Source organism: Natator depressus, chromosome 8 (assembly GCF_965152275.1).
Source record: "Natator depressus isolate rNatDep1 chromosome 8, rNatDep2.hap1, whole genome shotgun sequence".
In the NCBI taxonomy this organism is placed as follows: Eukaryota; Metazoa; Chordata; order Testudines; family Cheloniidae; genus Natator; species Natator depressus.
Genome location: NC_134241.1, coordinates 96,122,698 through 96,150,189, shown reverse-complemented (window position 1 = coordinate 96,150,189; position 27,492 = coordinate 96,122,698). Strand labels below are relative to the sequence as shown.

Sequence of the window (27,492 nt, the reverse complement as noted above, 5' to 3'; positions counted from 1 at the left end):
TTACATGGTGCGTGTGGGAGAAGGGATTGAATTTAACAACACTAGGTACTGTTTGCATCTGCTTTGCCTTCCCCTGTGCAGCTACGCAATGGGGGCCCTGCGGAAAAGTTTGTTAATGCACACCGAGATCTCCCGGGAAGCCTCCATAGAGATCTCTAGGAAACTTTCCTGCAAATACTCTGCAATCCTCTGCCGAAGGCTCCTTGGCACAGCTGCTTTGTTTCTTCCCCCATTGTAGGAAACTGTTGCGTCAATCAGCAGTTATTTCTGAAGGAACCAAAGCAGCACACAGGCGAGCAGCATACAGAGCAGGTCTTAAGCCACATGCATGCAGGAGATGCACCCTTGTGTCTTCGGTTACCTTCAGTAGTGTGATTTCAGCTTCGATCGCCCCCACCGGTGGAAAATGGTGCCAATATTAAGAATAGTGTCCCCTGGTGCTTGTACTGATCCCCTTCTGAAACCACCCAGACCCTGTCTCATCTTGCACACCCCCACCCCCGGCCAAACTCACCATGTTTAGTGCTCTCGCCATGCTGCATGCTTGCCAACAGAAGGTGAGAAAGAGGTGTATGTAACTTTTATGATTCAAGACCGAGAGTGCACATGTGATACTGACTGTGTGTATTGTTTCTTTTGTTTCTGCAGATGTACCCTTGAGGGCCAGCTCCTACACACCATTGGAGTGCCTCCATCAGATAAGGAGGTGAACAAGGAGGAGTAAGGAGGACATGTTTCGGTAATTGCTACAATTGTCAGATCAGGTTGATAGCAAGCACAAAGTGTGGAGAGAGACAAGAAACTACAAAGGGATAGCCAGGAGAGGAGACAGGGTCAGGAGTGGATAATAAAACTCATGGAGGACCAAACAGAGATGCTGAGGTCCCTGATTGCGCTGCAGGCAGAACACACACGTGCTCGACTCTCACTGCAGTCCATGCAGAGCTGCATTCCTTGCCCTCCCACATTCCTCTCACATTTCCAGTCTGTGTCAGTACCCCTTGCACTCCACCCCGGGACATTTTCCATAAAGACAGCTAGACTTACATGCAGCTCTGAGATCCTCACTTCAGTGATCGTTGCTCACTGTCATGTCCCCTGTAAGAAATGTTAATCTGTGTATTATTGTTTAATAAAAATTGAGTCTTACAAAGACAGTGATTCTTCATTTGTGACCTACACAGGGTGGTTGCAACAGAAATCCAATCACAGTGGCAATCGCCACAATTGCAGGCTACAATGAATGCTCAGGCAGGAATCATTACAGGGGTCATTTAAGGTGGCAAGTAAACAATGCCTGGTTCAATTAATTACAGAAAGACACATTACTGGGGCTCATTATCAAGATGCTGCTTCAAAACCTCCCTGATTTGAATAGTCCCACACTGAGCCCCTCTAATAGCTGTGGGGTCTGGCTGCTCAAAATCAGCTGCCGGGCGATCCACCTCAATGCTCTGTCTCTGCGGTCACTTTTCCCCCTTGACTTCACAAATGGTAGAGCACAGCAGGCTGCTATGATCATGGGAATATTTTTCTCATTGAGGTCTAACCTGCCAAAAAGACAGCGCCAGCGACCCTTTAATCTGCCAAGCGTACATTCTGCGGTGATTTTGCACCTGCTGAGCCTGATGAAGCGCTCCTTATTGCTGTCAAGCTTTCTGGTGTAAGGCTTCATAAACCTTGGGAATAAGGGGCAGGTTGGATCTCCAAGGATCACTATGGACATTTCCACATCCCCCACTGGAATCTTCTGGTTTGGAAAGAAAGTCCCTGCTTGCAGCTTTCTGTACAGATCAGTGTTCCTGAAGATGGGTGCGTCATTCCTTTTCCCTGACTATCCTGTGTTGATGTCAGTGAAATATTTGTGGTGATACACAAGCACCTGTAATACCATAGAGAAGTACCCCTTTCTATTGATGTACTCCGTTGCAAGGTGGTCTGGTGCCAAAATTGGCATATATGTGCCATTTATTGCCCTGCTGCAGTTAGGGAATCCCACTTCCGCAAAGCTAGCATATTTTACACACATTGCCAAGAGTCATGGTCTTCGTAGCAGCATGAAATTAATGGCCCAGCACACTTGCGTTAACGCAGCCCCAACGGTGGACTTCCCAACTCCGAATGATTTGCGACCAAGCAGTAGCATTCTGGAGTCGCCAGCTTCCACACTGTGATCGCCATATTCTTCTCCACCGAGAGGGCAGCTCTCGTTTTGGTGTCTTCGCGAAGCAGTGCTGGGGCGAGCTCTGCACACAGTTCCAGGAAGGTGGCTTTCCACATCTGAAAGTTCTGCAGCCACTGCTTATCATCCCAGACCTCCATAACGATGTGATCCCACCACTTAGTGCTTGTTTCCCGTGACCAAAATCGACAGTCCACCATGTGCAGCTGCTCTGTGAATGCCAAAAGTAATCTGGTGTTGTTTCTTTCCATGGCACATAGCAGGTCCGGCACCTCTGATTCCTCTTTAGATAGGTACCTCATGATTAACTGTATTACCATCTGCGATATGTTAAGGAAAGTGACCACAACATTAGAGAGCAGTGCAGGATCCATCCTTTCAGACGGAGATGGCGGGCACACAGTGTATTGGGGTCATTGAAAAATGCTGTAAAACACTGTCGGAAGCCCATAGAATGCTGGGATGGAAAACAGTACATCATGGGACATTGAGCCCACACCCATGATGTGCTGTGATCCACTCCGCCTTCCCACAACTCCTAGTGGCAGAAGGTGGCAAGTAGCATAGTGGGATAGCTACCCACAGTGCACTGCTCTTACTGTTGATGCTAGAGTACGAACTGTGGACACGCTCTGCTGACAGAGGGAGCATAGTGTGAACATGCAGTAGCAATGTTGCTATAGCACTTTCTGATTGTCGGCATGACTTTCGTTGACAAAACTCTGTAGTGTAGAAAAGGCCTGAGTCTCCTTTCATCTCCTCCCCCTGCTGTCTCGAGGCCCCTGTTTACTACTTATATATAAATTGAGGTAAAACATACATTCCTTTGTTTAGGATAGACCTGTTCAACAACTTTTGCCTAGGCAGGGTGTGTGGTTTTGAACATGTGCTAATAACATCATAAAGGGGTATTTCATAACTTTACATATAACGTTGCTACATACATTTCACCATGATGTTATTGACCAGTGAGGAGTTAGTTTTCAAATGATATCTCACAAGGCATATTTTGTACAAAGATTATTACAGTTGTGGATAGGGTGTGAATACAGGGGTGCTTATTGTCACAGACTCCTATCGTAGTAGTGCAGGAGACAAAATGCATCCGGTCATTAGCAAATCAGTGAACATGCCTTAAAATGCTCAAAGTAAACAAACTGGAACTTTGAGGTTTTTTCCTTCTTTTTCAGTTATAGTGATCTTGGGTTTTACTAGGCACACCATTCTGAGATGGAAGTATTATTCTCCCACTCCTCGCAGCTGATGGTGTCCCTTCTAAGCAGAGGTTGATATTTGTGCAGAACTTAAGAGCATTGACCATTAAAGCTCGTGAATATTGTCTGTGATTTTATTTTAATCTATTTCCCCTTTAACTCTCTCTATTAGAAGAGATCCTTTTTTATTATCCTCATTTTTTCTCTTTTAAAAAATAAAAGCAGAAAAAACCCCTACATTTTTATCTATTTTCTGAAATGGCTCTCTCTATATAAATAAATTGCATTTATATTTGTAAATGTGCACTGATTTTTGTGTTGACCTTTGTGGATGTTCCAGTGTGTGTGGTGTAAACAAAGGAGCATTTTGGACTCCAGGGTAATATTCTAAGAATTTTCTTTGGAGGCTGGTGGCAATCCTTTGGTTGTGTTTCCTTCTCCAGGTTGAACAATTAGGAAAAAGTTAAATTTGGTATACAGGAAAAGGGACCAAAGAAAGTAGATTAGTTTTACTGTTTTCACATTTTATTCTTATAGCTATTGCCCTGCATGCCCCAAATATTTCCTCTGTGGGAGACTTGTTTGCTTCAGGGGATTGGTAACAGAATATATATATTTTTTTCACTTATAGGTTGTTGGTTCTAATCCAGTTCTTATTGGTAGTGATCAAAATCTGTTGCTATCAGATAGCAGTTTGGTGGCCCATGTGAAATGCATTTGGTGACCAGGGTTTGGTTGACACATAGCATGAACAGAATTGTTATTAAGTGGGTCCCACTTTTCAAAATCTCAGCAGAGAGACCAAGAATTGAATGGGCCATGGAGGCTGAACTATCCTTTCGCCATCTACAGGGTGATCCCTTCAGGTCAGGGAGGGGCCATGGTAATGTAGTGGGGAAGCTTGCACTGCTGTCTGTACCTCATCTGTCTGCAGAGAACCTTTCATGCTCATGGAATTCACCCACACCCTCACTTCTGTATGTGTATTATTGCCAATTTTACATATCAAGTGATAACACAGAATAGAAGTTCATTTCTTTTTCCACAAGTTTTTGACTGTCTCCTTAACGTAAGGAGGCAGGAATATGCTTGGAAGTGCTAGTACAATTAGCAGGCAGGAATGGTACTACCAGCATATGATGCTGTGTGATTTTATTCCAGCCTTTTAAATACCACTGTTGTGTTTGCAACTGTTCAATTCCTTAGCTTCCTGGAATTATTATTGTGGCATATTTCTGAAGAGAACAATAAACAACCCTGGGAAAATAGTACTGCAACACTGAACATTGTGTTGGTCCATGGAGAGTAATATTTTTTTAAGCTCTTTCCATTTCACTGGAGTTTTGTAAGAATCTTTTCAAGCTGTGTCAAAGCATTAATAAACATATTACATGTTAGGCAATTGAAATGCATTAGAAACAATGTCAACACACTTTAAAATATGAGTTTAGTTTAATTGAGTCCTTGTTCTATTTGAGGCTCGTCTTGGCAGTTGGTGATGCACTTCTGGTTGTGCTCCCAGTGTGCACAGATAGGTTATACGCTTGTGTTTACGACTACCTGCAGCCACATGAAAATGAAAACATGATGCTATCGAAGATGTTCTATTCAGCAGAGTAAAATACTTTTTCTTGGGATGCTTGTCCTGTTACATGACCCCCACTGTTAAGGGGTGATGCCATGTTGTGGTGGTAGATTAAAACCCTTTAGGAAATTGAGAGAGACTGGGATTGTAGGAATAATTTGGCATAAAAGCAGTTGTTTGGCAGTAAAGAAATCAGCAGGAAGCCATTGGGTGGAGTTTCAAGAATTCTGAGTGTGAGAGTCATGAGTTGTTAAGTATCAAATCTACTAGCTTTTATTCTTGGAAAGCTTAATGTAATATAAAGTAATTAACTTTATAGTAGGTCCATAAATTGGCATTACAGTCAAGGTCATCAAGGATACAAGGACGACTGCAGTTGGTGCTTCATTCTATAGGCCTTTTTAAAAGAAGAATAATTGTAAGCAGGTAGCAACATATCCTTTATCACTGGTCTCTTCAGTCAGAATATTTCTGCTATTGCCCTACAAAGCACATAGATCCCTGAATTAAAAGCTGCAAATACAAACTAAATCATTTGGAGATTTGCAGCATTTGCTGAATGTGCTTGTGCTAGCTGCAACAAACTTCCTGTATTGCGAAAACATGGTTCATGACAGAATTACCAATCTTAAAGTCTGCTTTTATTTTTTCTTTTCAGAATCAAATAGAACATACTGATTCAGCAGAACTGGCTGATTGTGCAGCAGTCATCATGAATAGGCACAGGGTCATCGGTTTCTTAACACATGTATAAGATAAAAAGGTAAGAAGCAAGTAAGCGCTGTTGTTAATACAGTTATTATATAATGCTATACTTTGTTAATACTGTTATTAGATAGTATTATGTAGATTATGATCAAGAAATAGATTACTTTAAAATGAATTAAGAATCTATATGGGGTACAAACTCGGTTGTATGAACTAGATGATTTAATTATTTCAGACTTGCATTTTCCTTTTCTTTTTATTGGGATTAAGTTTATTTTAGAATAAGGGTTTGTTGTTTTTTTTCGCAGCCCCAAATCTGTCTCCCTCAGGCTGTGCTGAGGGCAGATTTCATCATCAGGGACAGACATATCTGTTGCTTAGCTCTCTTAACAAGCTATTCATTACGCTTGAAGTGCTTGATTCCTCCTTCTTCCCAGGAGAAAATTAAAAAGGTCACTACTATGTGCTGGAATAGAATGCAGACTTGACCAGCACTGCTAGGGGTTGAAGCAAGTCCTCAGGAGCATTGGATCTAACACATTACTTACCTGAGTTGATGTGCAATCCCCTGTAATCATGCTGTCAAACAATGACAGTGCCTGGAATCTGAAACAGACAGGATAAAAGAGCAACTTATATATATATTTTTTCATCTGATCACAGACATTGCAATTTTCACCTCAGGAATGTTCCAATTATATTTGTTATAAGGTCTATTGTAAATCATTCTAGTATTGTCTGGTAAAGTTTAGTGAAATTTGTATGTTCACAATTAATCACTGAGAAGGAATGGTCTGAGCACAGGACGGGGAGACAAGAATTCCTGTATTCTTATCCTGGTCCTTTTATATTGGGTTTTTAGGCAAGTTGTCTCATCAGATTGCCTTATTTTCCCATCTGTTAAACATGGATAACAACATTTACATACCTTCCTTATTATACAGGTATAGTAAGGTGTCAGTGCCCATAAAGCCCTTTGAAGATCAAAAATATTATGTAACTCCAAAGTGGTGATGTTGCTTTCCATCAGTAAAGTTCTGTCACCATTTCCATCAACACACTTCCCCCCCCCCCCCCAGGGCTAGGTAACTCTGCCATATAAAATTTGTTCTGAGACTTATTTGAGAAGTTGGAATAAAAGTGTCATCCACATAGTATATTAATATAAATTATTTTAATATCATGATATAAATCAGCTTACTATGTAAGTTACAGAGGAATAAAAAAGGCAGTGCTTTAAAATATTCTTGTTAAATATGAGTCTTCAGGGAGCCGGGAGGCAAAAATGGTTGCTTAGATCTGGAGCTCCTGCTCAATCCCACTAAAGCCCACCAACATCCGCTGTTGTAAAGCCATAGTTTTTGTCTCTGGGTGGTTCATCCTACAGCACACCAGATCAGTGTGCAAGGGTGGGCTATCCTCCAGGATTGGGGAAGGTGAAACTAGAGTCTCTACTTTAGAAGACAATATGGGCTCGTAGAGATCACTACAGACCAACCACTAAGTGTGATCCCAAAGGTATAAAGTAGAATCAACCATCTGGAGAGCCAATCCAGAAGAAATAATTTGAGTGGTTGTGTTCCCTTTGGAATTGGAAAAGGACAGGCCAGTAAATTTTTTTCTAAGCCTCTACTTGAGATCCTTTCCTTTCTCCCTGATACGGATCTGGACATAGAAAGTGCCCACTGCTCAAGCCCTTAGCACCTAAGCCCACAACTAATGCGAAACTCATGGTGTTTATATTAAAATTCCTAAAATACAATGTGAAAGAATCCATCCTTGAAAAAGGAAACCTGATGTGGAAGGGGCATAAAATGATTTTTCCTGACTACAGCTAGGCCATAGTTGGAAAAAAGCCTGTTCAGTACAGTAAGGAACCCATCTTGCCTGTGTGTCAAGCCAGGTGAAGCCACTGGACACTCAGACTCAGATCAACATACCACATCCTGCTGAGCAAGAGCCTCGACCAGCTTGGCTCCAGAGGAGACAGTAGCTATATCCTGTCCTCTCACTGGGACACCGAGGGTGATTGATTTGCCTAACAAACTGGGGTTGGTCAGCTATCAATCTGGTTTTCCCGATTTCCATTTTGAATAGTTATGGGGTTTTGTTTTACTGGTTTTGTGGTTCAGGATAGTGGTGGTAGGGGTTGCTGTCTCATCTTACTGATAGTGTTTTAAGAACAGTATACTAGTATTGTATTTAGTTTAAATTGCAGATGGTAATGTCAGGTGATATACCAAGAGATGAGAGCAGTATTTCAGTTCTTATTGACCTTTAAGTAGCCAGCTATCAAAGGGCCATACACTGGATTTTGGATCCACTTGCCTATAGGAGGTGGTTTGGATTGGTTGTTCTTCTTTCCCACCTGCCCTCTTTTTTTCTAGTGGACACCCAAGCAGATATCTGTCTTGTAGGATTCTAACCTTCAATGCATAGTTATGTTATTTTAGCTCAGAAACACTATTTAAAGCGTATTCAGGCATGTTCACACCTCCTCGCCCCCCCCCCCCCACCTTTTGCAATGCTGAGGGAGGGACCTTGGGAATATTTATTTATTTTGCATTCAGTGTGGGTCAGAGGGATTTGTTCATTTGGGCTGCCCCTCTCTAACAGACTTTTTTGTCTCACTCTGACTCGAGAGTGTTGCTCTCTCACACCTTTGTTTTTCTTACAGCCACCCGCCCTACCTCCTCTAAATTCTCTTACTCAGCACTTAACCTCTTGCTACTCTATCATCTTTTCTCCCTTCTCTTCATCTAAACATCTTATGAATTCCCTTAAATAACCTTCATCTTGGATTCTTCTCACCCTGCCTGTACCTCTGAGTCTTGATGGGCACAGCATAAGATTCATGTGGGGTTGCTTCCCCTTGTGAGTACCTATGGCTAATCTACTTACATGTTTCTTGGGATATAAAAGGAATTGGTAACCCTCTAAAAAGAAAAAAATGTTATATCTCATTTAAAATTGAAAGTTAATATAATACTCCTCCAGGAAACCCACCTAATTGAGTCTGAGGCTGAAAAGCTGAAAAAAGGCGGGATTGTTGATGGCATTTTAGTAATTACTTGGCCAAGTCTAGAGGCGTGTCAGTTCTATTAAGAACCCCCCCCCCCCCAAAAAAAAAACAACAAAAAACAAAACCCAAACAAAAAAAAACCAGCACACACAAATCCCATCATCTGCTCGACATGGAGGGAAGACTCCTAATGGTTAAAGTGCATATGTCTGATCTTACAGACACTCTTGTAAACGTCTACGCCCCAACAAAGATGATTCCTCCTTTTTCAATCAATTATTTTCTAGATTGACTCCTCCCTAGAAAATTTTATTGTAGCGAGGGACTTCACTGAAGTGTTAGACCTGCTTTTGGACAGATCAAGGACACCTCCAGTGTGCTCAATCCTCTGCTGGCCACACCATTATTGCCCAGAGGGAGGAACTGGGTTTAAAGGACATATGGAGGCTACAGCACCCTACACCTTTTTCTCACCCCCATGTTCCACACACTCACTGATCCGTTATTTTTTGGTAGTGGGTGTCTTGGTCAGCTCTGTTGTTAACAAAATAAAAGTAATTATGATTTCTGATCATGCCCCTGGGGCATGCTCTTACCTAATGAAAAACTACGGGCTACCAGGAGATGGCAGTTAAACTCTTTACTACTAAACACACAATTTAAGAAGTTTGTGGAGGATGAAATAAAAGTTTTCTTTGAGACTGATGACAACCCCTTAATTTCCTGAGTGTTCTTGTGGGACACTTTCAAGACATAGTTAAGATGCACGATAACATCCTCCTTCTCCCATTAAAGGACACACATGCAGGCTGAGCTGGTGAATTTAATGGAAAGGCTGATTCCCCCTCTTCAGACAAACACTTCAAGGTGGCAAATCTCAGATATGATATTAATAAATTAACCTTAGCTCAGGCTGAATTTGCTCTGTATAGACTAAGGCTGAGTCTGCACTGCATGCTTCTTTGTGCCACATGCAGTGTTCCTACCCAGGTAGCCTCCCTAGCACAGGTATAAATAGTAGTGTAGACTATGAAGTGCGGCTTAGGCAAGTAAAGACACGCCTGAAGGGTGCGGGCACGTACTTGAGTACATACCCTATACTGCTCTCTACTCAACCAACCTGTGCCTCCCTGTCTACACTGCTACTTTTAGCAATGTAGTGCCCTGCTGCTGAAGCCTTTTTCCTATGGCAGGAAAAGACTCTGGCAGCAGGGAAAGGCTTTGGCGGGGGAGAAGCAGTGGGGAAAGGCTCCAGCAGCTCCCCACTGCTGGAGCCCTCCCCCACCTCAGGCAAAAACTCCACCAGTGGGAAAGGCTAGGCCAGCTCCCTACTGTTGCACCCTTTCTCTGCAGCAGGGAAAGACTCTGACAGCTGCCTGCTGCTGAAATCCCCTGTCACAGGGAAAAACTCCAGCTGCAGGGAAAGGCTCTGGGAGGTGTGAGGCAGGTTCTGGCAGCTCCCGCAGCTGTAGGGTGTAGTGTCCTGCTGCCTCCCTGTTGCTCAGCCTTTCCCTATGCCCTCCCAGTGTCTGAGCCTTTCTCCTTTGGAGCGAAAGGCTCTAGCAGGAAGGAGCTGCTGAAGCCTTTCCCCGCTGCTTCCCCGCTTGCCAGAGCTTTCACTGATGGGTGCAGCTACACACTATCATGTGGACACTGTGCGCTTTTCACTGTGGTGTGTTGCTACATGTACACTACGCACCACTGGTGGTGGTGTATAGTATCAGCATAGCCTAAAACAGACATTCTGGGAAACTATTTGTGCATAGACTTAGAGTGAATTCACTAAAAGCTAAAATCCCCTCAGTTTGCTCTAGTCAGGGCCAGACACTGATCAAAAAACCGTTAACAAACAATTCTCCAAATTCTACCAGTGCTTGTATTTAGAGGAAGATACCCCGATAACCAGTTACTAGAAGAATATATCCAAAATCTGCAGCTCCCCCAGCTACCAGAAGAACAACAATTTGGCTCGATTCTCAGTTACATACCTCTGAGATTTGGCCACCCTAGGCAACATGAAATCAGGCAAGCCCCTGACTCTAGACTCTAGGGCAGTATGAAGAATTTTTGTTTTTTTTGGTTTTTCTGACAGTCAATGTATGTTTGTCTTATGCATATGGTAACTGGCGCATTACTTATATATACACATCTGTGATGCTCCCCCGAGGTACCCAGGGTTGTGAGGCACCTCACTACTACCTTCCTTTAGCATGAAGCAGTCTTGTCTACGCCTGCTGTGGATCAGCTCCCTGAACCCACCAGTCTCTGGCAATACAAGCACTATGTTCCAGGCCTCCGCAGGCCTCACTCTTTCTGTACAGGTAGCAATAGGCATACGGCAACCCCTCAGGGCTGGTCTACGCTACCACTTAAATTGGTGTAACTTAAGTCACTCAGGGGCGAGAAAAAGACAGCCCCCCTGAGCGATGTAAGTTACATCGACTTAATCGCTGTCCATGCTGCGCTATGTCGGTGGGAGACCCTCTCCACTTATCCAGTGAACAGTCACTGAATTACCAGGCCTGCTGTTCCCAAAGGAATAGTATGCACCAGCTTGTAAGAGTCCACTCAGGATCAGTACTTTGCTTAACACCACAGCACTTAGGTATGGTTACTATGAAAACAAGAATAAGTTTATTATCAAAAAACAGAGAATCAAGTGATAGGAAGTAAGAATATTATTGGAAAAAAATGGTTGCATATAAAACAAAAACCTAAGGTGCTTTCTAGAGACTAAATTTATCAAACAGATTAACTTCCTGTCTAAAGAAGTTTATCTCACTCAAATTTCACTCCAGCATTTTCAGTCAAGCCCAGTTGAGACCCCTTTTTCATGAAGCAAAATTGCTGTCCTTTTACTTCTTCAGAGAAGAGTGGAAGGGTGTCTGTCCCCCAAATTTAGTGGAGCAAGCCTCTGATGTGTACCTCTGGATTGGGTCTCTTCCCTCTCACCCCACTATTTTTCTGCTCCTGTTAGTTTCTTTCTGAAGTCCCCACTCCTTCATTTGCATTCAGTTCAGACTGGTGACAGGAGATCCATTGTGAACTTTACAATATGTAATTCACGTAGAAACACCCAGCTAGTTAAACAATTCTTGTGTGACAAGATACCTGTTTTTCACTTTTGCTGGTGACTAGTCCTTAGACACAGACCTCATAATTTTCAGTGTTTATACATAACTCCTTACACAACATCTGTACCTGCATTTCACAATGATGATGCTGACTGGGGTGACACCTTTTTATCTGAGGCCTCACATGACACTCATAGGTGAAATAAAATGCACATATCGGACTCAGGAGATTCCTGTGACCTGTATGGACCTCCTCTGTGCCACTTGCCAGGCACTAATTGGTTCCTTGGTCACAACATCGTATATAAACCATCATATATAAACATTTTTGTGCAGGCAACTTAATCTGTAAATAGTTGTAAGCGTTCATTGTTTTGTTGCATTTTTGGGTCAAGTTGCACAATTCTTTATGGTACTCAGAATATTCAGTTTTCATAGACAGATTAGCCTCTCTTCTTCAAGGAAGATTTAGATTTGAAATAGCATAGAGATGGACTTGGGCTTGGGTGCCATGACAGAGTGAACATTTATATATGATCTGTAAATATTGGAGATCTCTTCAGTCTGCCACACTGTTTGTTTATACCTGAGCGTTCATAAGCTCTAAAGAGCAGAGAAGCCTTGTAGATGCTGAGTAATGCATGCCATGATACAAACATTTGGTAAGTTGATAAATAAAACATGCTGGTTTTTTATTTGTTTATACAAAAAAACATGACCCAGTGGTGTGACTGGAAGTTGTCTAATTGACATAAAACATTATTTCATTGGCTTTACACTGTCAAAAATAAGTGATTTGGTGGTTTCAGCGTACATCACAAAACCATCACCTATGTAACAGTCTTCAGTCAGGAGAAACCCAGGACTGGAATATTAAGTGTTATTGGCCAGAAATTGAGGTATATTTGGTGGGATTATTCACAAAGCTCTCTTTAAGCAGTGTGCCTGGCTTTGGCCATTGTAATCAATAATACTTTCATAAGTACCACAATTCAAATTTAGCCTAAATCAGTTCATAAAGTGAGGAAGAAAGACAACAAAAAGAAACGTAAGGTTGGCTGAAAGAGAGGCCCAGCATTTGGTGGTTCAGAAATTGACAGGCACAAACGTTGATGACTACCTGGATGCAAAAAGTAAAAATGTTGTATTTTTAGCTGCACTTCTTGCTACTTCATAATACATTGCTTATAATTAGTTATTCTTGCTATATTTTTACACAGTGGACTTTCTGAGCTGTTTCTGGAATATCAGGTCTGCTTTTCAGTGACTCAGTAAACTGTCCTTTCTTCAATGCAATGGTCATTGAATTCAGTTTGTTGTTCAGTCTTGATTTATTATACTTTTTCATCAACAAATAAAATGCATCTCTGTTGAGCTATTGAAGATTATTCTGGTTAAAACATTTAAGTTTCTGCCCTCTTCAAAATAATGATTGAAAGGACCAGCTTTGAGCCAGAAAACCCTGCCCTACTGATTCAGTGACAGTCCTTACCTTAGACCTTAGTCTATCCTGTGCTTTGCTGCATATTGGGCTTCCCACATTTGCCATTCTTGCCTTCTCTCCAAATCTTCCCATTTCATGTTGAGGTGCTTGATGCCACTCAGAACTGTTCGTTTCCCTGTTATTCGCGGTCTTCCTCTCTTCCTTGCGTTTTCTGGCTTCCATTCAACGGTGGTATTTGGTAAGATTTATTTTTCCATTCTCCATACATGTCCCAGCCACTGATGTCGTCTTTTGTAGATTATTTGTGAGAGGGTGCCTTCATTCATCTTCCTATCTCTATATGTTATTCCCAATATTCTTCTCTGACATTTGTGATGAAATGCATCCAGCTTTTGCGTATCTTTCTTGGTAAGTTGCCATGTCACAGTGCTATATGTTGTGATGACAATAACAATTGCTTTGTACACGTTCAGTTTTGTCTTCGGGGATATGTTTTTGAGTTGCCAGATGTTTTTGAGTCTTCCAAATGCAGCATTTGCCTTCCTGATTCTTCTTCTTCTTTCCTCAGAACTAGTACCATCTTGGCTGATGGTACTTCCAAGATATGTAAAATTGTCCACCTCCTCCAATTTCTCTTCTTCAATTTTGATTTCTGTCCCTATAGTCCCCATTAACATGACTTTACATTTCTTTGCATTATATCTCAAACCTCTCTTCTCCATTACTACTTTTACTTGGTTTGTACATTTTTGTAGTCCATTGGCATCTTCACTAATAAGAGCGATGTCGTCAGCAAAGTCTAGATCAAATAGTCTTGACTTGTTCCATTTTAGGCCATATGTATCACTGTCGCATTGTTTTAGTCCATAGTCAATGCGTAGCATAAACAAAAAAGGAGACAGGACGCACCACTGCCTTATACCTGTCTTGATGCTGAATGGCTTACTCAATCCATTTTCCATTTTAATGCAGCATTTTGAGTTGGTGTAGAATGCCTTCATAATGTTTTTGTTGGAATTCCAGATTGTTCCACAATTTTCCACATTGTTTCACTGTTTACACTATCGAATGCCTTTTGAAAGTCCACAAAATTGATGGCAAGACTGCCTTGGAATTCAATTGTGCTCTCAATAAGTCATCTCAGGGTGCAGTAAGGTGCAGTTATTAATCATCTTAATCAGGTTATACCAACTCTTTCAAATATCAGGATGGCCTATAAGGCGGAAAAGAAAACAAGGTAAACAAAGATAGGGGAAAATGTTATACAGCAATAAATTTAAAAAAAAAAAGTACAGTGACTTAGTCACATAACTTACTTCGATTTTAATGGAAACATGTAGCTGAACATATTGCAGTTACCCCATTGGCCTGATCCACTTTGTTTAATATGAGCTAGGATACTGTTACTTACCAAAGGAAACAATAAGGTGCTATCTAGCAACATAAGGATCTATCCTTCCAGTCCTCATTTGCACAAATACTGACTACTCATGTAAGTAGTCCCATTGAGCTCAGTGGGATTGCTTACATGACTAAGGATTTGCAAGATTGAGATTCTTTTTCTGGAACAACTAGGTTAAAAATGTTGTTGGGGGTCTTCTCTTCCTTAGTCTTCTTTCGGCCTCAGTTTTCTAAAGAGAGTTGTGTGTGCACTTCCCTGTCTTTTTCCTCAAATCCTATAAATATTCATAAAGGTATGGGTCTTTATTGCCATGGGGCACTACACGGAAATCATATGATCAGCAGTCCAGAACTGCTCTACAGTTATGAATGATCTTCTTAAATGTTATATTATCCTCTAAAATAAGGGATGAGGGGGAAAAACCAACTCCACTTAAATTCTGACCCTGGTACGCATTCCCATTAATTGGGTGCGAGGCAGTCAGCAAGCAACAAAGGTGTATGTTTCTGTTTGTTTATGAAGTGGGTTCAGTTTAAGGGTAAAGATTTTTTTTTTACTAAACTACAATTCTAAACCACGGAGACCATAGCTGCCAGATCATTGTAGCATGCTATATTAGACCCTTGTGTGTTTTCACTTCCAGTCCTTAATCCCTGGCCATGCAGGAGAGAAATATTCAATCCCAGGCAGGCTCCGATACTTTGGGAGATTTGGACAGGGCATTGGGGAAAGAGAAGCACGGGCATCCATTGTTTATATAAACGCTAAGCCTCCTCCTGTGTCAAGAAAAGGGCATTAAGGGCACTAGCTGTGGTTTTGGCTCTTTTTTTTTTTTTTTTTCTTGAAGGGAGATGGGAAGAACAGGGTCATTTGTTTTATAAATAATAATTGCTGATTTTATACTTCAGCATTTCCAGCAGACTTTTTCTGGTAAATAGCAGCTAGGGATAGGCATCAGTTAGCTTATTTAAAGGGACTGCGTCAGTTTAACTAACTGTTGAAAACAAACACATTTTTAATACTTGATACTAATACTGCCTTGGATTATTAAGTGAAATAATTACAATGTTTCAGTGTGCTTGTCTCTTCTGATGCTCTTTGTTTACTTTGTATATTTCAGCATGGACAATGAAAATCAATGAAGTCAGATTCATTTTTGTATATTCAATTTCAGTGGCTGGTTCTTAGTGCTTCAAGCCATTTTGGGCTTCAAACTTCTTAGTAGAATGTGTATTTGTTTACAAACAACTCTTTGCATTTGGATTTATGGAGGGGAAATGTGGAAACATTTCTATTTGTCTTAGGATGGACCAAATTTAAATCAGCAGTTTCCCATTAAAAATATTAAAATATACAGTTTTTTTCCATAAAGTTTATAAAGTAATTATTTTAAAACATTAACTGTACTGTGTTGTGTAAGACTATCAGGGTAGTGGATATAAAGTGTTAGGAGTAGTCGTTTTGTGGGCTTGATTTATTATTGATGTATAGACAGTTCCATGCATTTGCTGAAGATGTAAAATTTTGTATTGGATATTGTTTTGTAATATTTGTAAAGCACCTGTAATTTGAGAGAGACTAAAATCAATAAAAACAGTGCCATTTAAAGTGAATTGCTTTCTTTAGTTGTGTGACCTTGTTCTTCAGCTTGTTCTTTGCTGTCACTTCAGCCAATATAAATCATGTGATGGGCAAAACTCAGGCCTGATTAGGGAGGGAAAAATAATCTAATTTAAATCTTAATTATACCAATGCAGATATATTTGAGTGCATACTAAACTCCAGTTTTCAGGAATCTTAAGATGAGCCCTAAAAATGTACTCTGTACTGAAAAATGACCTGAATGAGTGATCAGATTTGATTTTTTCTTAAGCCAGAAACATTTTTCTGCATGTGGCATTAATGTACAGAAACCTAAAGAGATGTTTCACTCTTTAAAAATGTTTTCAAAGCCATGTAATCAGTGTAGTGTGTGTCTTCCTCCTTCCGCCTCAAAAACCAGTAGGTCAATGATTGTTGGTATCTCTAATTACAAAAATCAGTGCTTGTCGTCCAGTTCACTTGAATGGTCTTACAAAAAAGTTTATATATTTATGCTAGAGAATTCCTTTATGGATGCCCTTTTTATGTTTTAAGAAGCAGAAAAAAATTTGAATGGAGTGGTTTCAAACAGCATCATGGTTCACATTGTTACTGAGCACAGGAATCCTGTCTGATGCTTTTCAAACTGCTCAATCCTACAAGTGCCCGGTACTTTTGGGCAGAATCTAATTGACCTCAGTGGGACTTTGCCGAGGAAGTAACTATTCTCAGGTGTGTAACTGTTTGCCAGATTGGGCCCTTGCCAAAATTCTAAATTAAATACAAACAGTGTAGATGTGAAATGTACAGTATAATACTTTGAATAAAATAACAATCTTGATGTAGTTAATTTTGGTTGATCATCTTTAGAAGGCTTTGTGGAAGAAGCCTATTTTTAAGCAGGAATATGTATTAAGAAGGTGGTGTTTTGGTGGTAAAGGTAGGTGTTTCGAGAGTTTGGTGGGGTGCTCTGAGTGAAGGCATCAAAATGAGAGGGAGAAAAAGATGCAAGAGAACCACTAAAGCTTTGCAGGCTGTTTTGTTTCTAAAGTGCACTAATTTAGTGTTTTGTGTGTTTAGGGGAGAAACAGCTAATTTAAAAAATGCAAATGCTGTATACTGCAATCATTTATTTGAATGAAAAATGTTATGAAGGCTTTTGAGTGCATGGACTTAGGTGTGCCTGGCAGCCTAATAATCTGCTGATTTGCAGTAAGTGTCTGTAGGGACCCATGAATACAAGCTGTCCCAGTCTGCTATGTAAACCTGGCATTTTAGAAAATCTCTAAATCCATACAATAGACTTTAGATGCTTGGAGAAAGCCATATGGTACCAAATGAAAAATGCTGAACTTTTCTCAAACTCTTGAAAGCAAAGCTTCACTTAAAGGTGCTATTCTGTAAATCACTCAGCTTGTTGCCTGTATGCCTGGTGATTGTAAATGATATGGTTAGTCATCTAGCTGTATGCCTTGCGGATGTATGCCTAAGTGGATGATCACACAGTACCAGACACAGTACAGTACCCCTGGGCAGATTTGGGAGGGCTAAGGCCAGGGATCTAGCCTTATCTTTGAATTTCCTATCAAGACCACTTAACATTTTGATGTAGTGGTTTTGCATGAATTGAGATTTTGCTGAATTTTTATTTAAATTTTTTTAGAGTGAACCCACCCAGCAGTATAGTCTCCACATTTCACTATATCATAATCTGGAGAGGACTGTTCTCTGGATTCTGTGTCTGTTTTAAGTACAGTTTTCTCATTGAGAAACTAAGGAGAGAAAACATAATTAGTGTTAATGCCTGACCCTGAATAGTTTATTTTGCTGCTATATAAATAGCCATCTAACCCAAGTTAATTATGGCTTGCAAATATTTAGGTTTTTGCTGGGCACAGTTGGGGTCGGGGTGGGGGGCACAGAGGAGCAGATGTGTCTCCCTGACTGGAGTTGGTTCTGTGCTGGCCCTGAAATACTTTAGGCTGCTCTAAAGTACACTGCTGACTATAGCCCCCAAAGGAGCCATCTGCCAGTATAAAATATTTGGAATGCAGTAGTGTCGTTTCTGTGTTCCCTCCCATCCCAGTTAATTGCCAACTTGGGAGTTGGTGTAGCTACACTCACTCTACGCCAGTTGGGGACTTCCCCATGCCAGGTGAGATCAGGCTGCTCTCTACCCCCTTTGGATCGCATCAGTGAATCTGGTCCCTGTTTTTTAACATGAGCTTGTGATGGGGCCTAATACAATTCATAACTTCAATAATACTTAACTGATTTTCTTTAAAATGGCTTTGTTTTGTAGATATCACTGAGACTTAAAAATAAAACATTTCCATTGTATTATATATTGATAAATAATTTGTAATCAGATGTTAAGGTATAAACACAAGGAGGCAAAGTTAAGGTTGAGCTTAAAAACATTAAATCTGCATATCCTCACGTTTGAATGCTCGATTTCTCATCCTTAATTTTGCATTATTGCTGGTTGACCTGCTAATATGTTTAAACACAACAGTCTTTGTCCACACTAAAGGAAAAATTGTGTTTAACACTGTGCTAGTTAAAATGTGTTAGTCAATACATTTTCTAACATTATACATTTTCCTGGTGTAAACAAGGTAGGGTGCATGGGTAAGGTGAAGTGTCACTTCAGATTGCAACCCTGCTGTAATTAGTTCCCCGATTCAGTTGTATCTGTAGCATGGACAGACCCTAAACCTTGCAGCTGGCTGTTCTGCATGAAGCCAGAATCTAACTCTCATGCCCTATGTGTATGTCTGTACTGCGGTTAAATAGCTGCGATTGGCTCATGCCAGCTGACTTAGAATCATAGAATCCTAGAATAACAGAGTTGGAAGGGACCTCTGGAGGCCATCTAGTCCAACCCCCTACCCAGAGCAGGACCAATCCCAACTAAATCATCCCAGCCAGGGCTTTCTCAAGCCTGACCTTAAAAACTTCTAAGGAAGGGGATTCCACCACCTCCCTAGGTAACGCATTCCAGTGTTTCACCACCCTCCTAATGAAAAAGTTTTTCCTAATATCCAACCTAAATCTCCCCCACTGCAACTTGAGACCATTACTCCTTGTCCTGTCATCTGCTATCACTGAGAATAGTCTAGATCCATCCTCTTTGGATCTACCTTTCAGGTAGTTAAAAGCAGCTATCAAATCCCCCCTCATTCTTCTCTTCCATAGACTAAACAATCCCAGTTCCCTCAGCCTCTCCTCATAAGTCATGTGTTCCGGACCCCTAATCATTTTTGTTTGACTTAAGCTATGGCTACGCTGGCACTTTACAGCGCTGCAACTTTCTTGCTCAGGGGTGTGAAAAAACACCCCCCTAAGCGCAGCAAGTTACAGCGCTGTAAAGCGCCAGTGTAAACAGTGCCCCAGCGCTGGGAGCCGTGCTCCCAGTGCTCTAAGCTAATCCTCTCGTGGAGGTGGAGTACCAGGAGCGCTCCCGCGGCAGCACTTTGAAGTTTCGAGTGTAGCCATGCCCTAAGGCTTGGGCTGAGGAGCTGTTTAACTGTGATGTACATATTTGGACTTGGACTGTGTAGACATACCCTGACTGTTTTTCCCCTCTTCACACAGTGTTGAAAACAAGTCATGAGGAGAATAAGACCTTTTCTCTCCCTTTTGTTTCAGATGATTTCCAAGGAACAGGTTAAATCAAAGGTCCCATATACAGTAGGCATGCTATGGCATGCACTCTGTAACAGAGAAAATGTCTGTGCTGGGAATTTAAATGTTTTCAGAACTAGATCAGCGCATCTCAGTGCTGGCAACCATTGTTAGCAAAAAGATCATCTTCCTTGTTCTGCCAGAGCTAAAGTGTCACTTGACTGGTTATGTTTCCTTGAAGAAATGTCCTTAATGACTCAGTTTAGCTATCCTTCCCATGATGTTTTCCTTTCCACCCTGAGATTGTCTTTTAATGGGGGTGTTTACCTTATGTTGTTAGGAATCAGTAGAATCTACTCAGCAATTGTGTCAGAGCATTTCACATTTATTCATACAATACCTCTGGGAGGAAGGGGGCTAAGTAATTAAGTTTTATCTGTATTTTATGTATAGGGAAACAGAGGCATGGACATATTAAATTACTGGTCCAAAGCCATATAGCTAGTCCAGTGGCAGAATGAGACTAAAATACTGAACTTCAGACTATCAGTTGAGTGTCTCGTTCATTAGATGGTGTTGCTTTTCCATTGTTCCAGGCCTGTGTGTTGAATGTGGGAGTTCTCACATCTACAGCAGACATGGTAGTAATTTAAGTATTACAGAAATCCCATCAAACTGATGCTTACCGTTGAAAGTGAGTCTCACCTTTCTGAGGGTCTTTTGGGGGAGCCTCATAGATGCAGCAATATGGGGAAGCTTGCACCTTTGATATCAGAAACTTGTACCGGGTTAAATGTTTATCTTACTAGCTTTGATAGTTCCATTTAAGTGCTGGGGTAGAAAGCAGTGTTAACTTATTCCTTGAAATTGAAATATTAAGAAGGTCCTTGAAACACCTAGTTATGCTACCAGTAATGAGCCATGTTGGCAAAAGTGTATGATTATAGTGTGATGTTTGATTTACTGATGATGTGCTGAAAAATATCTCCGCTCATCAGTTAAGATGGAAATGCTGTCAATAACTAAGAGTAGAAGATTCCTCCTCTTGAATTTATCATTGTATTGTGGTGGGAAAAATCTGGGAAGTTTGGAACATGGGAAAAAGGGGCACTGCCTTCTTGCCACCCCTACAGAAAAATCTCTCTCTCCCATTTAGATTTCATGAAACATTTTATTTTTGTATCTCTGAAAGACAGTCTTGCATATTATGCCTTGTAAGTGGTGTGGTGTGGAATGAAGTGTACTATGAAATGACTTAACACTTGCAGACTCAAATGGCTTAGTATTCTTTCCATTCATCTGATTAGAATAGTTTCAGCTGCTCTGACAGCCAGCATATGAAAATGAAACCTCCTCTCCCAAATGTTAACAACATTGTAGCTTCAGCCACCTGGCCCACATCAACAAATTCTACATGTAAATTTGCTTTGTCAATATGCTGGTTTTTAGTGTCTTACATTTCAGATCTGCTCTTAGATAGTTAATTATTTTAAAAAAATCTGGACTTTTCTTAAAATTTAAAGCATATATGTTTTGACATTATTTGTAAACTTTGAAGGCTGCCAAGTTTTAAAAAAATTCCAGTTTATCCTGATGGGGAAGCAACTAATTAGGATTAGGTTAATTCAAGTGCAGAAGTAATTTGGATCATCAGAAAAAGCCCTCAATTTGTGTGTGCAATATGTTAAATTGATCTACATTTTGAATATATTTGAGGGAATATTCTCCTGGTAAATAAAGGGAGTGGATAATGGAATATTGCTAACGGAATCTTGAATACCTCTTGGTAATCTGGTCTCTGTTTGACAGGTTCAGACAAGGAACTGGGTGGTATTTTCTGACAAATGGAGAACTATTTCCAAGCGGAGGCATATAACCTCGATAAGGTTTTAGATGAATTTGAACAAAATGAAGGTGAGTGACTTTGTAAAAAGGTTGTAGATGCATGTGTTTGACGTTACACAGAGAAAACCATAGGTGGGGCAGCGTAGTGTAACATCCTTTTAATTTTCATGAATTACAAACTGATCTCATTACTTGCAAAGCCACCTGTGAATTTTACATAGTTTTCCTTAGCAGAGGACAGCATCTCATAATAGTTTTCTGTTTACCTGTATTATCAATAGTAAGGTGCTTTATATTTAACTGTTGATGTAGTAAATTTTTAAAGGGATATTGTTAGAATTGTAGCTTGTGTTAAAGAAAAGAGTTTTACAAAACCTAATAGGAATAGAAATATTGATGAGACTTGTTTTTAACAATTCTATGAAAACAGTTATTTAAACATTCTTCTTCAATATTGGGAGAACCAAGCACCCTGACAAAAATGCCACCACACACAAATCCTAGAGTGAAGACGATCATATTCTAAGTATAAAATCTCTGTGTGCTCTAATTTCCTCCCTCTTACTGTGGAGGCAACCAAGGATTTTGTGTGTTGTGTCCCCTCCCCCTTTCTACTTAATGTATCAATCAATCAATCAATCAATTTAGAATTGCCTGTTAAGAATAGAACTGGACAACTGACTGGTCGTATAGCCCTAAAGATGTTATTTGCCAGAAACTCTGTGCAATTACATCATTAAATGTTGATCTTGGATTCTTAAGTATTAGAAAGTGGTCTTTTGCTATTGTGCCCGTATTCAGACATCTATGCATTTCTGGTTTAGGAATAGTTTTGTTATACAAAAAGATTATAGGAACCATGGATGGTTAACTATCCTATAAAGTAGAGCTGGGGGAGTTGTGTCACTGTGATGGATTATAATATAGTCATTATTTAAACTATTAATTTTTCAGATGATGCCGTTTCACCTACATTATTGGGTGCAAAGTGGAATCAGGTTCTAGATCCCCCTTCTCATCGGCTGTCATGTAATCCAGCTTTGTCCAGCGTGCATGAAGCTTCAATTCCTAATGAGTGTCAACAGAGATTAAAGTCTTTCTCCCTGACCCATTCAACCACCACCCCAACAGAAGGAGAGGGGGATCATTGTGCTAATGGAATGGATCTTAGTGTAAATCCAGAGACCCCAGCTGTGTGGATTGATGATCAGGCAAAAGCAGATGATCATTTAATGAAGAGAAATAGTGATCAGGATGATCGGTGTAATGCTATGGAAACAGGAGAAAAGAAATGTGGACATCCAGCCTGCTTGCCAGAAGAGAGAAATGTTCTGGTAGTGGCAGTCATGCATAACCGCGACAGAAGGACTCTACAAAGTGGCAATTTGCTGGATTGTAAAAATTACAGCACTCCGTCCTTAATGGACACTATTAGCTTTACACTGGATAATGAAAACCGACAGAATGATCAGTCTGGTGTTACTGTAAATGGATCCACTGAAAAAGATACAGATACAGAAAAGCAAGGAGTACAGTTAGATCGGCTATATGCTGAGGCTGACTCTGTTAGCCATTTGATTAATACTTCATCTGATAGTCTGTCCAATGCATGCCTCCCCCATCGATTAAAGGATGATTTTAATATTAATAGAGACTCTCTGTTCTCAGAGTCTACAATTGCAGGGATTAATGCAGTGACCTTATTGCAGAGACCAGTTGATGGTACAAAGAAACCACAAGAGAGTTGTGCATCAGTTGAGGATTTTACTAGCAAAGTAATTACTCAAAGAAAAGATCTGGAAGCTAAAAATTCTTCTCCTAGTTCAAGTAATGGAAGCTTCATGATAGATGAAACTGTAGAGGAACAAACATCTCAACTGTATCAATCTGGGCTACCTGTGCTCTCTCAAACTTGTCAGCCTAATATGTCTGAAAGTGGCAATTACAGTGAATGCTTTGAAGAATGTATTACTTCTGAGGATGGTAGTGGTATGGAAAGTGAAGTCGGTGAATGTGACAAAATTCTCAGCACAACTGAATTGCTCAGTGGAGCAGAGTGTTTCCCTGAATCTCAGGAGATGACTAATTGGGAATTGACTAAACTGAATAATAAGCAAACTCATGGAGAGAATGAAAGACTTTTGCAGATGAAAGAGCCTGAGGAGGCTTGTAGTAACAGTGGGAAAGATGGAGATGGGATGATGGAAGCAGGCATGGACATAAAGGGGATTTATATAGATGAGCTTGAAGGGTCCAGTATCTCTGATGTTATGGGTACATCAGCAGCAAGCTCTCTGTCTAATGGTTGTGATTCCTATGGAATGCAGAACCCAATTGTTGCTCATATTCCAAAGACTTTACCCTCCAAGGAAGACTCAGTGACAGAGGAAAAGGAGATAGAGGAGAGCAAGTCAGAATGTTACACTAATGTTTATGAACAAAGAGGAAATGAGGCTGCTGATGGGAGTAGTCTCATTGTAAACAGCACTGGTGACCAAATGAAGAAAAATTACTTACATAATCTCTGCAGTCAGGTACCATCTCTGCAAGGGCAAACATTACCAAAACCAGTAACTAATCTGCAACCTATCAGTGTTCCATTTGGTGGTGCAAGACCCAAACAACCTACAAATCTTAAATTGCAAATTCCAAAGCCATTATCGGACCATTTACAAAACGACCTTGTTCCCCCAAACTCTGGAGGTAATACTAAAAATAAAAATGATGTCTTTGGTAAAGCAAAAATAGGGGAAACCTTGGCAGCTGATATGTTTCCTGATGAGACATCATTAAATGTCTCTATTGCTGATACCACTGGGGAACATTTAGAAGAGTATGAGTCTGGGGTCTCTAGTAGTCCGTGCCTTGCAGTAGCCCCAGATAGTCCAGATAATGATCTCAGAGCTGGTCAGTTTGGAGCTCCCACTAGAAAGCCATTTACTACTTTAGGTGAGGAGGCTCCAGTTTGGGTTCCAGATTCTCAAGCACCAAACTGCATGAAATGTGAGGCCAGATTTACATTCACCAAAAGGAGGCATCATTGCAGAGCATGTGGGAAGGTAAGTTCATATTCAGTGACAAAGCCTTGTGTTCCCTTCTTTGTAGTCTCTCTCTCTCTCTCACACTCACACACACACACGTGTGCATGCACGCTCCACTGGCTACTATTGCCTGACATCTGTCTAAAGCAGTGGTTCTCAAAGCCGGTCTGCCGCTTGTTCAGGGAAAGCCCCTGGTGGGCCAGACCGGTTTGTTTACCTGCTGCGTCCGCAGGTTCGGCCGATAGCGGCTCCCACTGGCCATGGTTCGCCGCTCCAGGCCAATGGGGGCTGCCGGAAGCGGTGCGGGTCAGGGGATGTGCTGGCCTTCCTTCCCGCAGCCCCTATTGGCCTGGAGCGGCGAACCGCGGCCAGTGGGAGCCGCGATCGGCCGAACCTGTGGACACGGCGGGTAAACAAACTGGTCCGGCCCGCCAGGGGCTTTCCCTGAGCAAGCAGCGGACCGGCTTTGAGAACCACTGGTCTAAAGCACAGTAGCATACTCCATTTGATTTGGTTAGTTTCTTTTTAAAAAGTCCCTAGACTCTCAGCTATTCATTGTTCACATTACTTTAATAGAGAATAACTATTGGTTATTCATGATGATAAGAAAGATTATCCTTTAAAAGCAGTTTGTTAGTTTATTGTAGCCATTAACAGATATTGAATTCATGTCGGACTGCTATAAAATAACTAAGTGCAGGAAACTAATTTTCAAAAATCACTGCATCAATAATTTCCATTAATGACACTGAAACTTGTTGACGGGGATGGGAAGTGAGCTACTGAACTGCCAGTTTTTCTGCTGGTTAACATAGCTGACTATCTTCATTCTTTTATCTCCCGTTTACTCGCTTTGCACATGCTACCTACAGTATTTACCAAAATATATCCTTGCTTTTGAAAAAGTGTATTGACTATAATAAGATTTTCCCAAATTTGATGGATAGGTGAGTTTTGATATGGTTATTAAGAGGAATTGTGTAGGAAGGTCAATTAAATGTAATTTTTAAATGTATTTTTATTGTATGAGGAATGTTTCTTTGAATATTATAACTAAGTTTATTTCTTAGTAAGAACTTATTTTTATGTATACACCATATCAGTTAGATAGGACTGCATTAGTTTAAATGCAAATATGGCTTTTTTGTGATAAAACAGCTCATAAAATATTTGTACATATTTTGTTGTTGAAGTATAAGTAAATGGCACACACCACTGCAAACAGAAATCTAAAATTATTTGATCAGTGTGACTGGTTCCCCCTGGGGTGGCACCTGGAACTGGGGTACCACTGAGCCCCCTGATGCACCAGCCTGGGCTCCCTCTCACACTGTACTGCTGTGACAAGCCAGCACTTTCAGCACTCCAGACAGCACTTTCACCAGCATACACACAGGTATGGACACACCCAGCTGCAGTTACAAGCAGGCTCTCTGACCAGCCCCTGCATGGGAAAGCTACTCCCAGCTCCTCAGGCATGCACCCCCTCTGGAGTATAAACCCAAAATTATACCGCCTTGGACTGCACAGGGAACCTTACAGCTTAAGCTCATAAAATTCGCCCACTCCCTCAATGTGGAGAGGAATATGCAACAGCCTTTTGCCCCTGAGTTATGATTTCCACACACTGGTTTAGATAAAGCTAACTACAAAAGATGGATTTTAAGTGAGTATAAGTGATAGCAAACAGATCAAAACAGATTACCTAGCAAATAAACAACAACCGCAAACTAAGTTTAATATACTAAATAGATTGGATATGAATAGCAGATTGTAACCCTAAAATGATACAAGCAGGCTGCAGATTCTTAAGGGGCAAGCTGCGCTTGCTTTAGAGCTTGGAATTCCCAGATGTTTCATTCACAGGCTAAAAATCCCTTTAGTTTGGGTCCAGCACTTCCCCCAGTTCAGTCTTTGTTCCTCAGGTGTTTCCAGGGGTTTTCTTGTGTGGGGAGTGAAGAACACCCAACGATGTCACTCCCTGCCTTATATAGCTTTTGCATATGGTGGGAACCCTTTGTTTCAAAGCTTGGTTCCCTGACCGGTCTGTGGAAAAACGCTGACATTCCAAGGTGGGGTCTAGAGATGTGGTCACATCACATGTCGTTGTAGAGTCACAGCAGCCATTACTTAGAAGCTGTCTTTAGTGTTCTTAGGAAGGCTCCCCAGGTAGGAGATAAGCTTCTCCTAAGGCCTGTTGTTTTTTCCTAATGGCTCATTGACCTGAATAGGCCCTTCCCCACCCAGCTATCTAGACTGAAAGCATCTTGTCCAGTGGGTGTTACCCAGATGTAACTACATTTGAAATACAGATACATAGTTACATAGCTAATATTCATAACTTCAGATACAAAAATGATACATGCTACAAATAGGATAATCATATTCAGCAGATCATAACCTTTTCTATGACATGTCACATGACATATCTTGCATAAAATAAATCATAATTATCAATTATTTCATAATCATATCATAATATCACTATGAAGAATATGGGGTGCAGTGTCACAATCAGATTATTCAAAGTAACTTTAAAAATACTAGGCTGGTAAACATTCATGAATTACTTTAAAAATAAGATGAAAATGCAACATTAATGCATTTTAAAAATAAACGTATTAAAGTAAATTTGGTTCATTTAGGGTCCAGTCCAAATCCCTGTGAAGTCAACTGACTTCTCTGGGCTTTGGATCAGATCTTTAGCTGCCAGAATAGCATAGGGAAGCAGAATGACATGAACAGAGGACCTAAAATAATCAAATTC

At 40.8% G+C, this 27,492-nt stretch overlaps 1 protein-coding gene across 1 annotated transcript in view; it reads left to right on the top strand.

Moving 5' to 3' along the window:
- ZFYVE9 (zinc finger FYVE-type containing 9) overlaps window positions 1-27,492 on the top strand; it is a 93,772-nt gene that overhangs the window by 20,309 nt on the left and 45,971 nt on the right. The window contains exons 2-4 of the mRNA XM_074961739.1: window positions 5,640-5,744; window positions 21,649-21,753; window positions 22,639-24,743. Coding sequence (XP_074817840.1) covers window positions 21,684-21,753; window positions 22,639-24,743 — 2,175 coding nt within the window. The 5' untranslated portion in view covers window positions 5,640-5,744; window positions 21,649-21,683. The remainder of the gene's footprint in view (window positions 1-5,639; window positions 5,745-21,648; window positions 21,754-22,638; window positions 24,744-27,492) is intronic.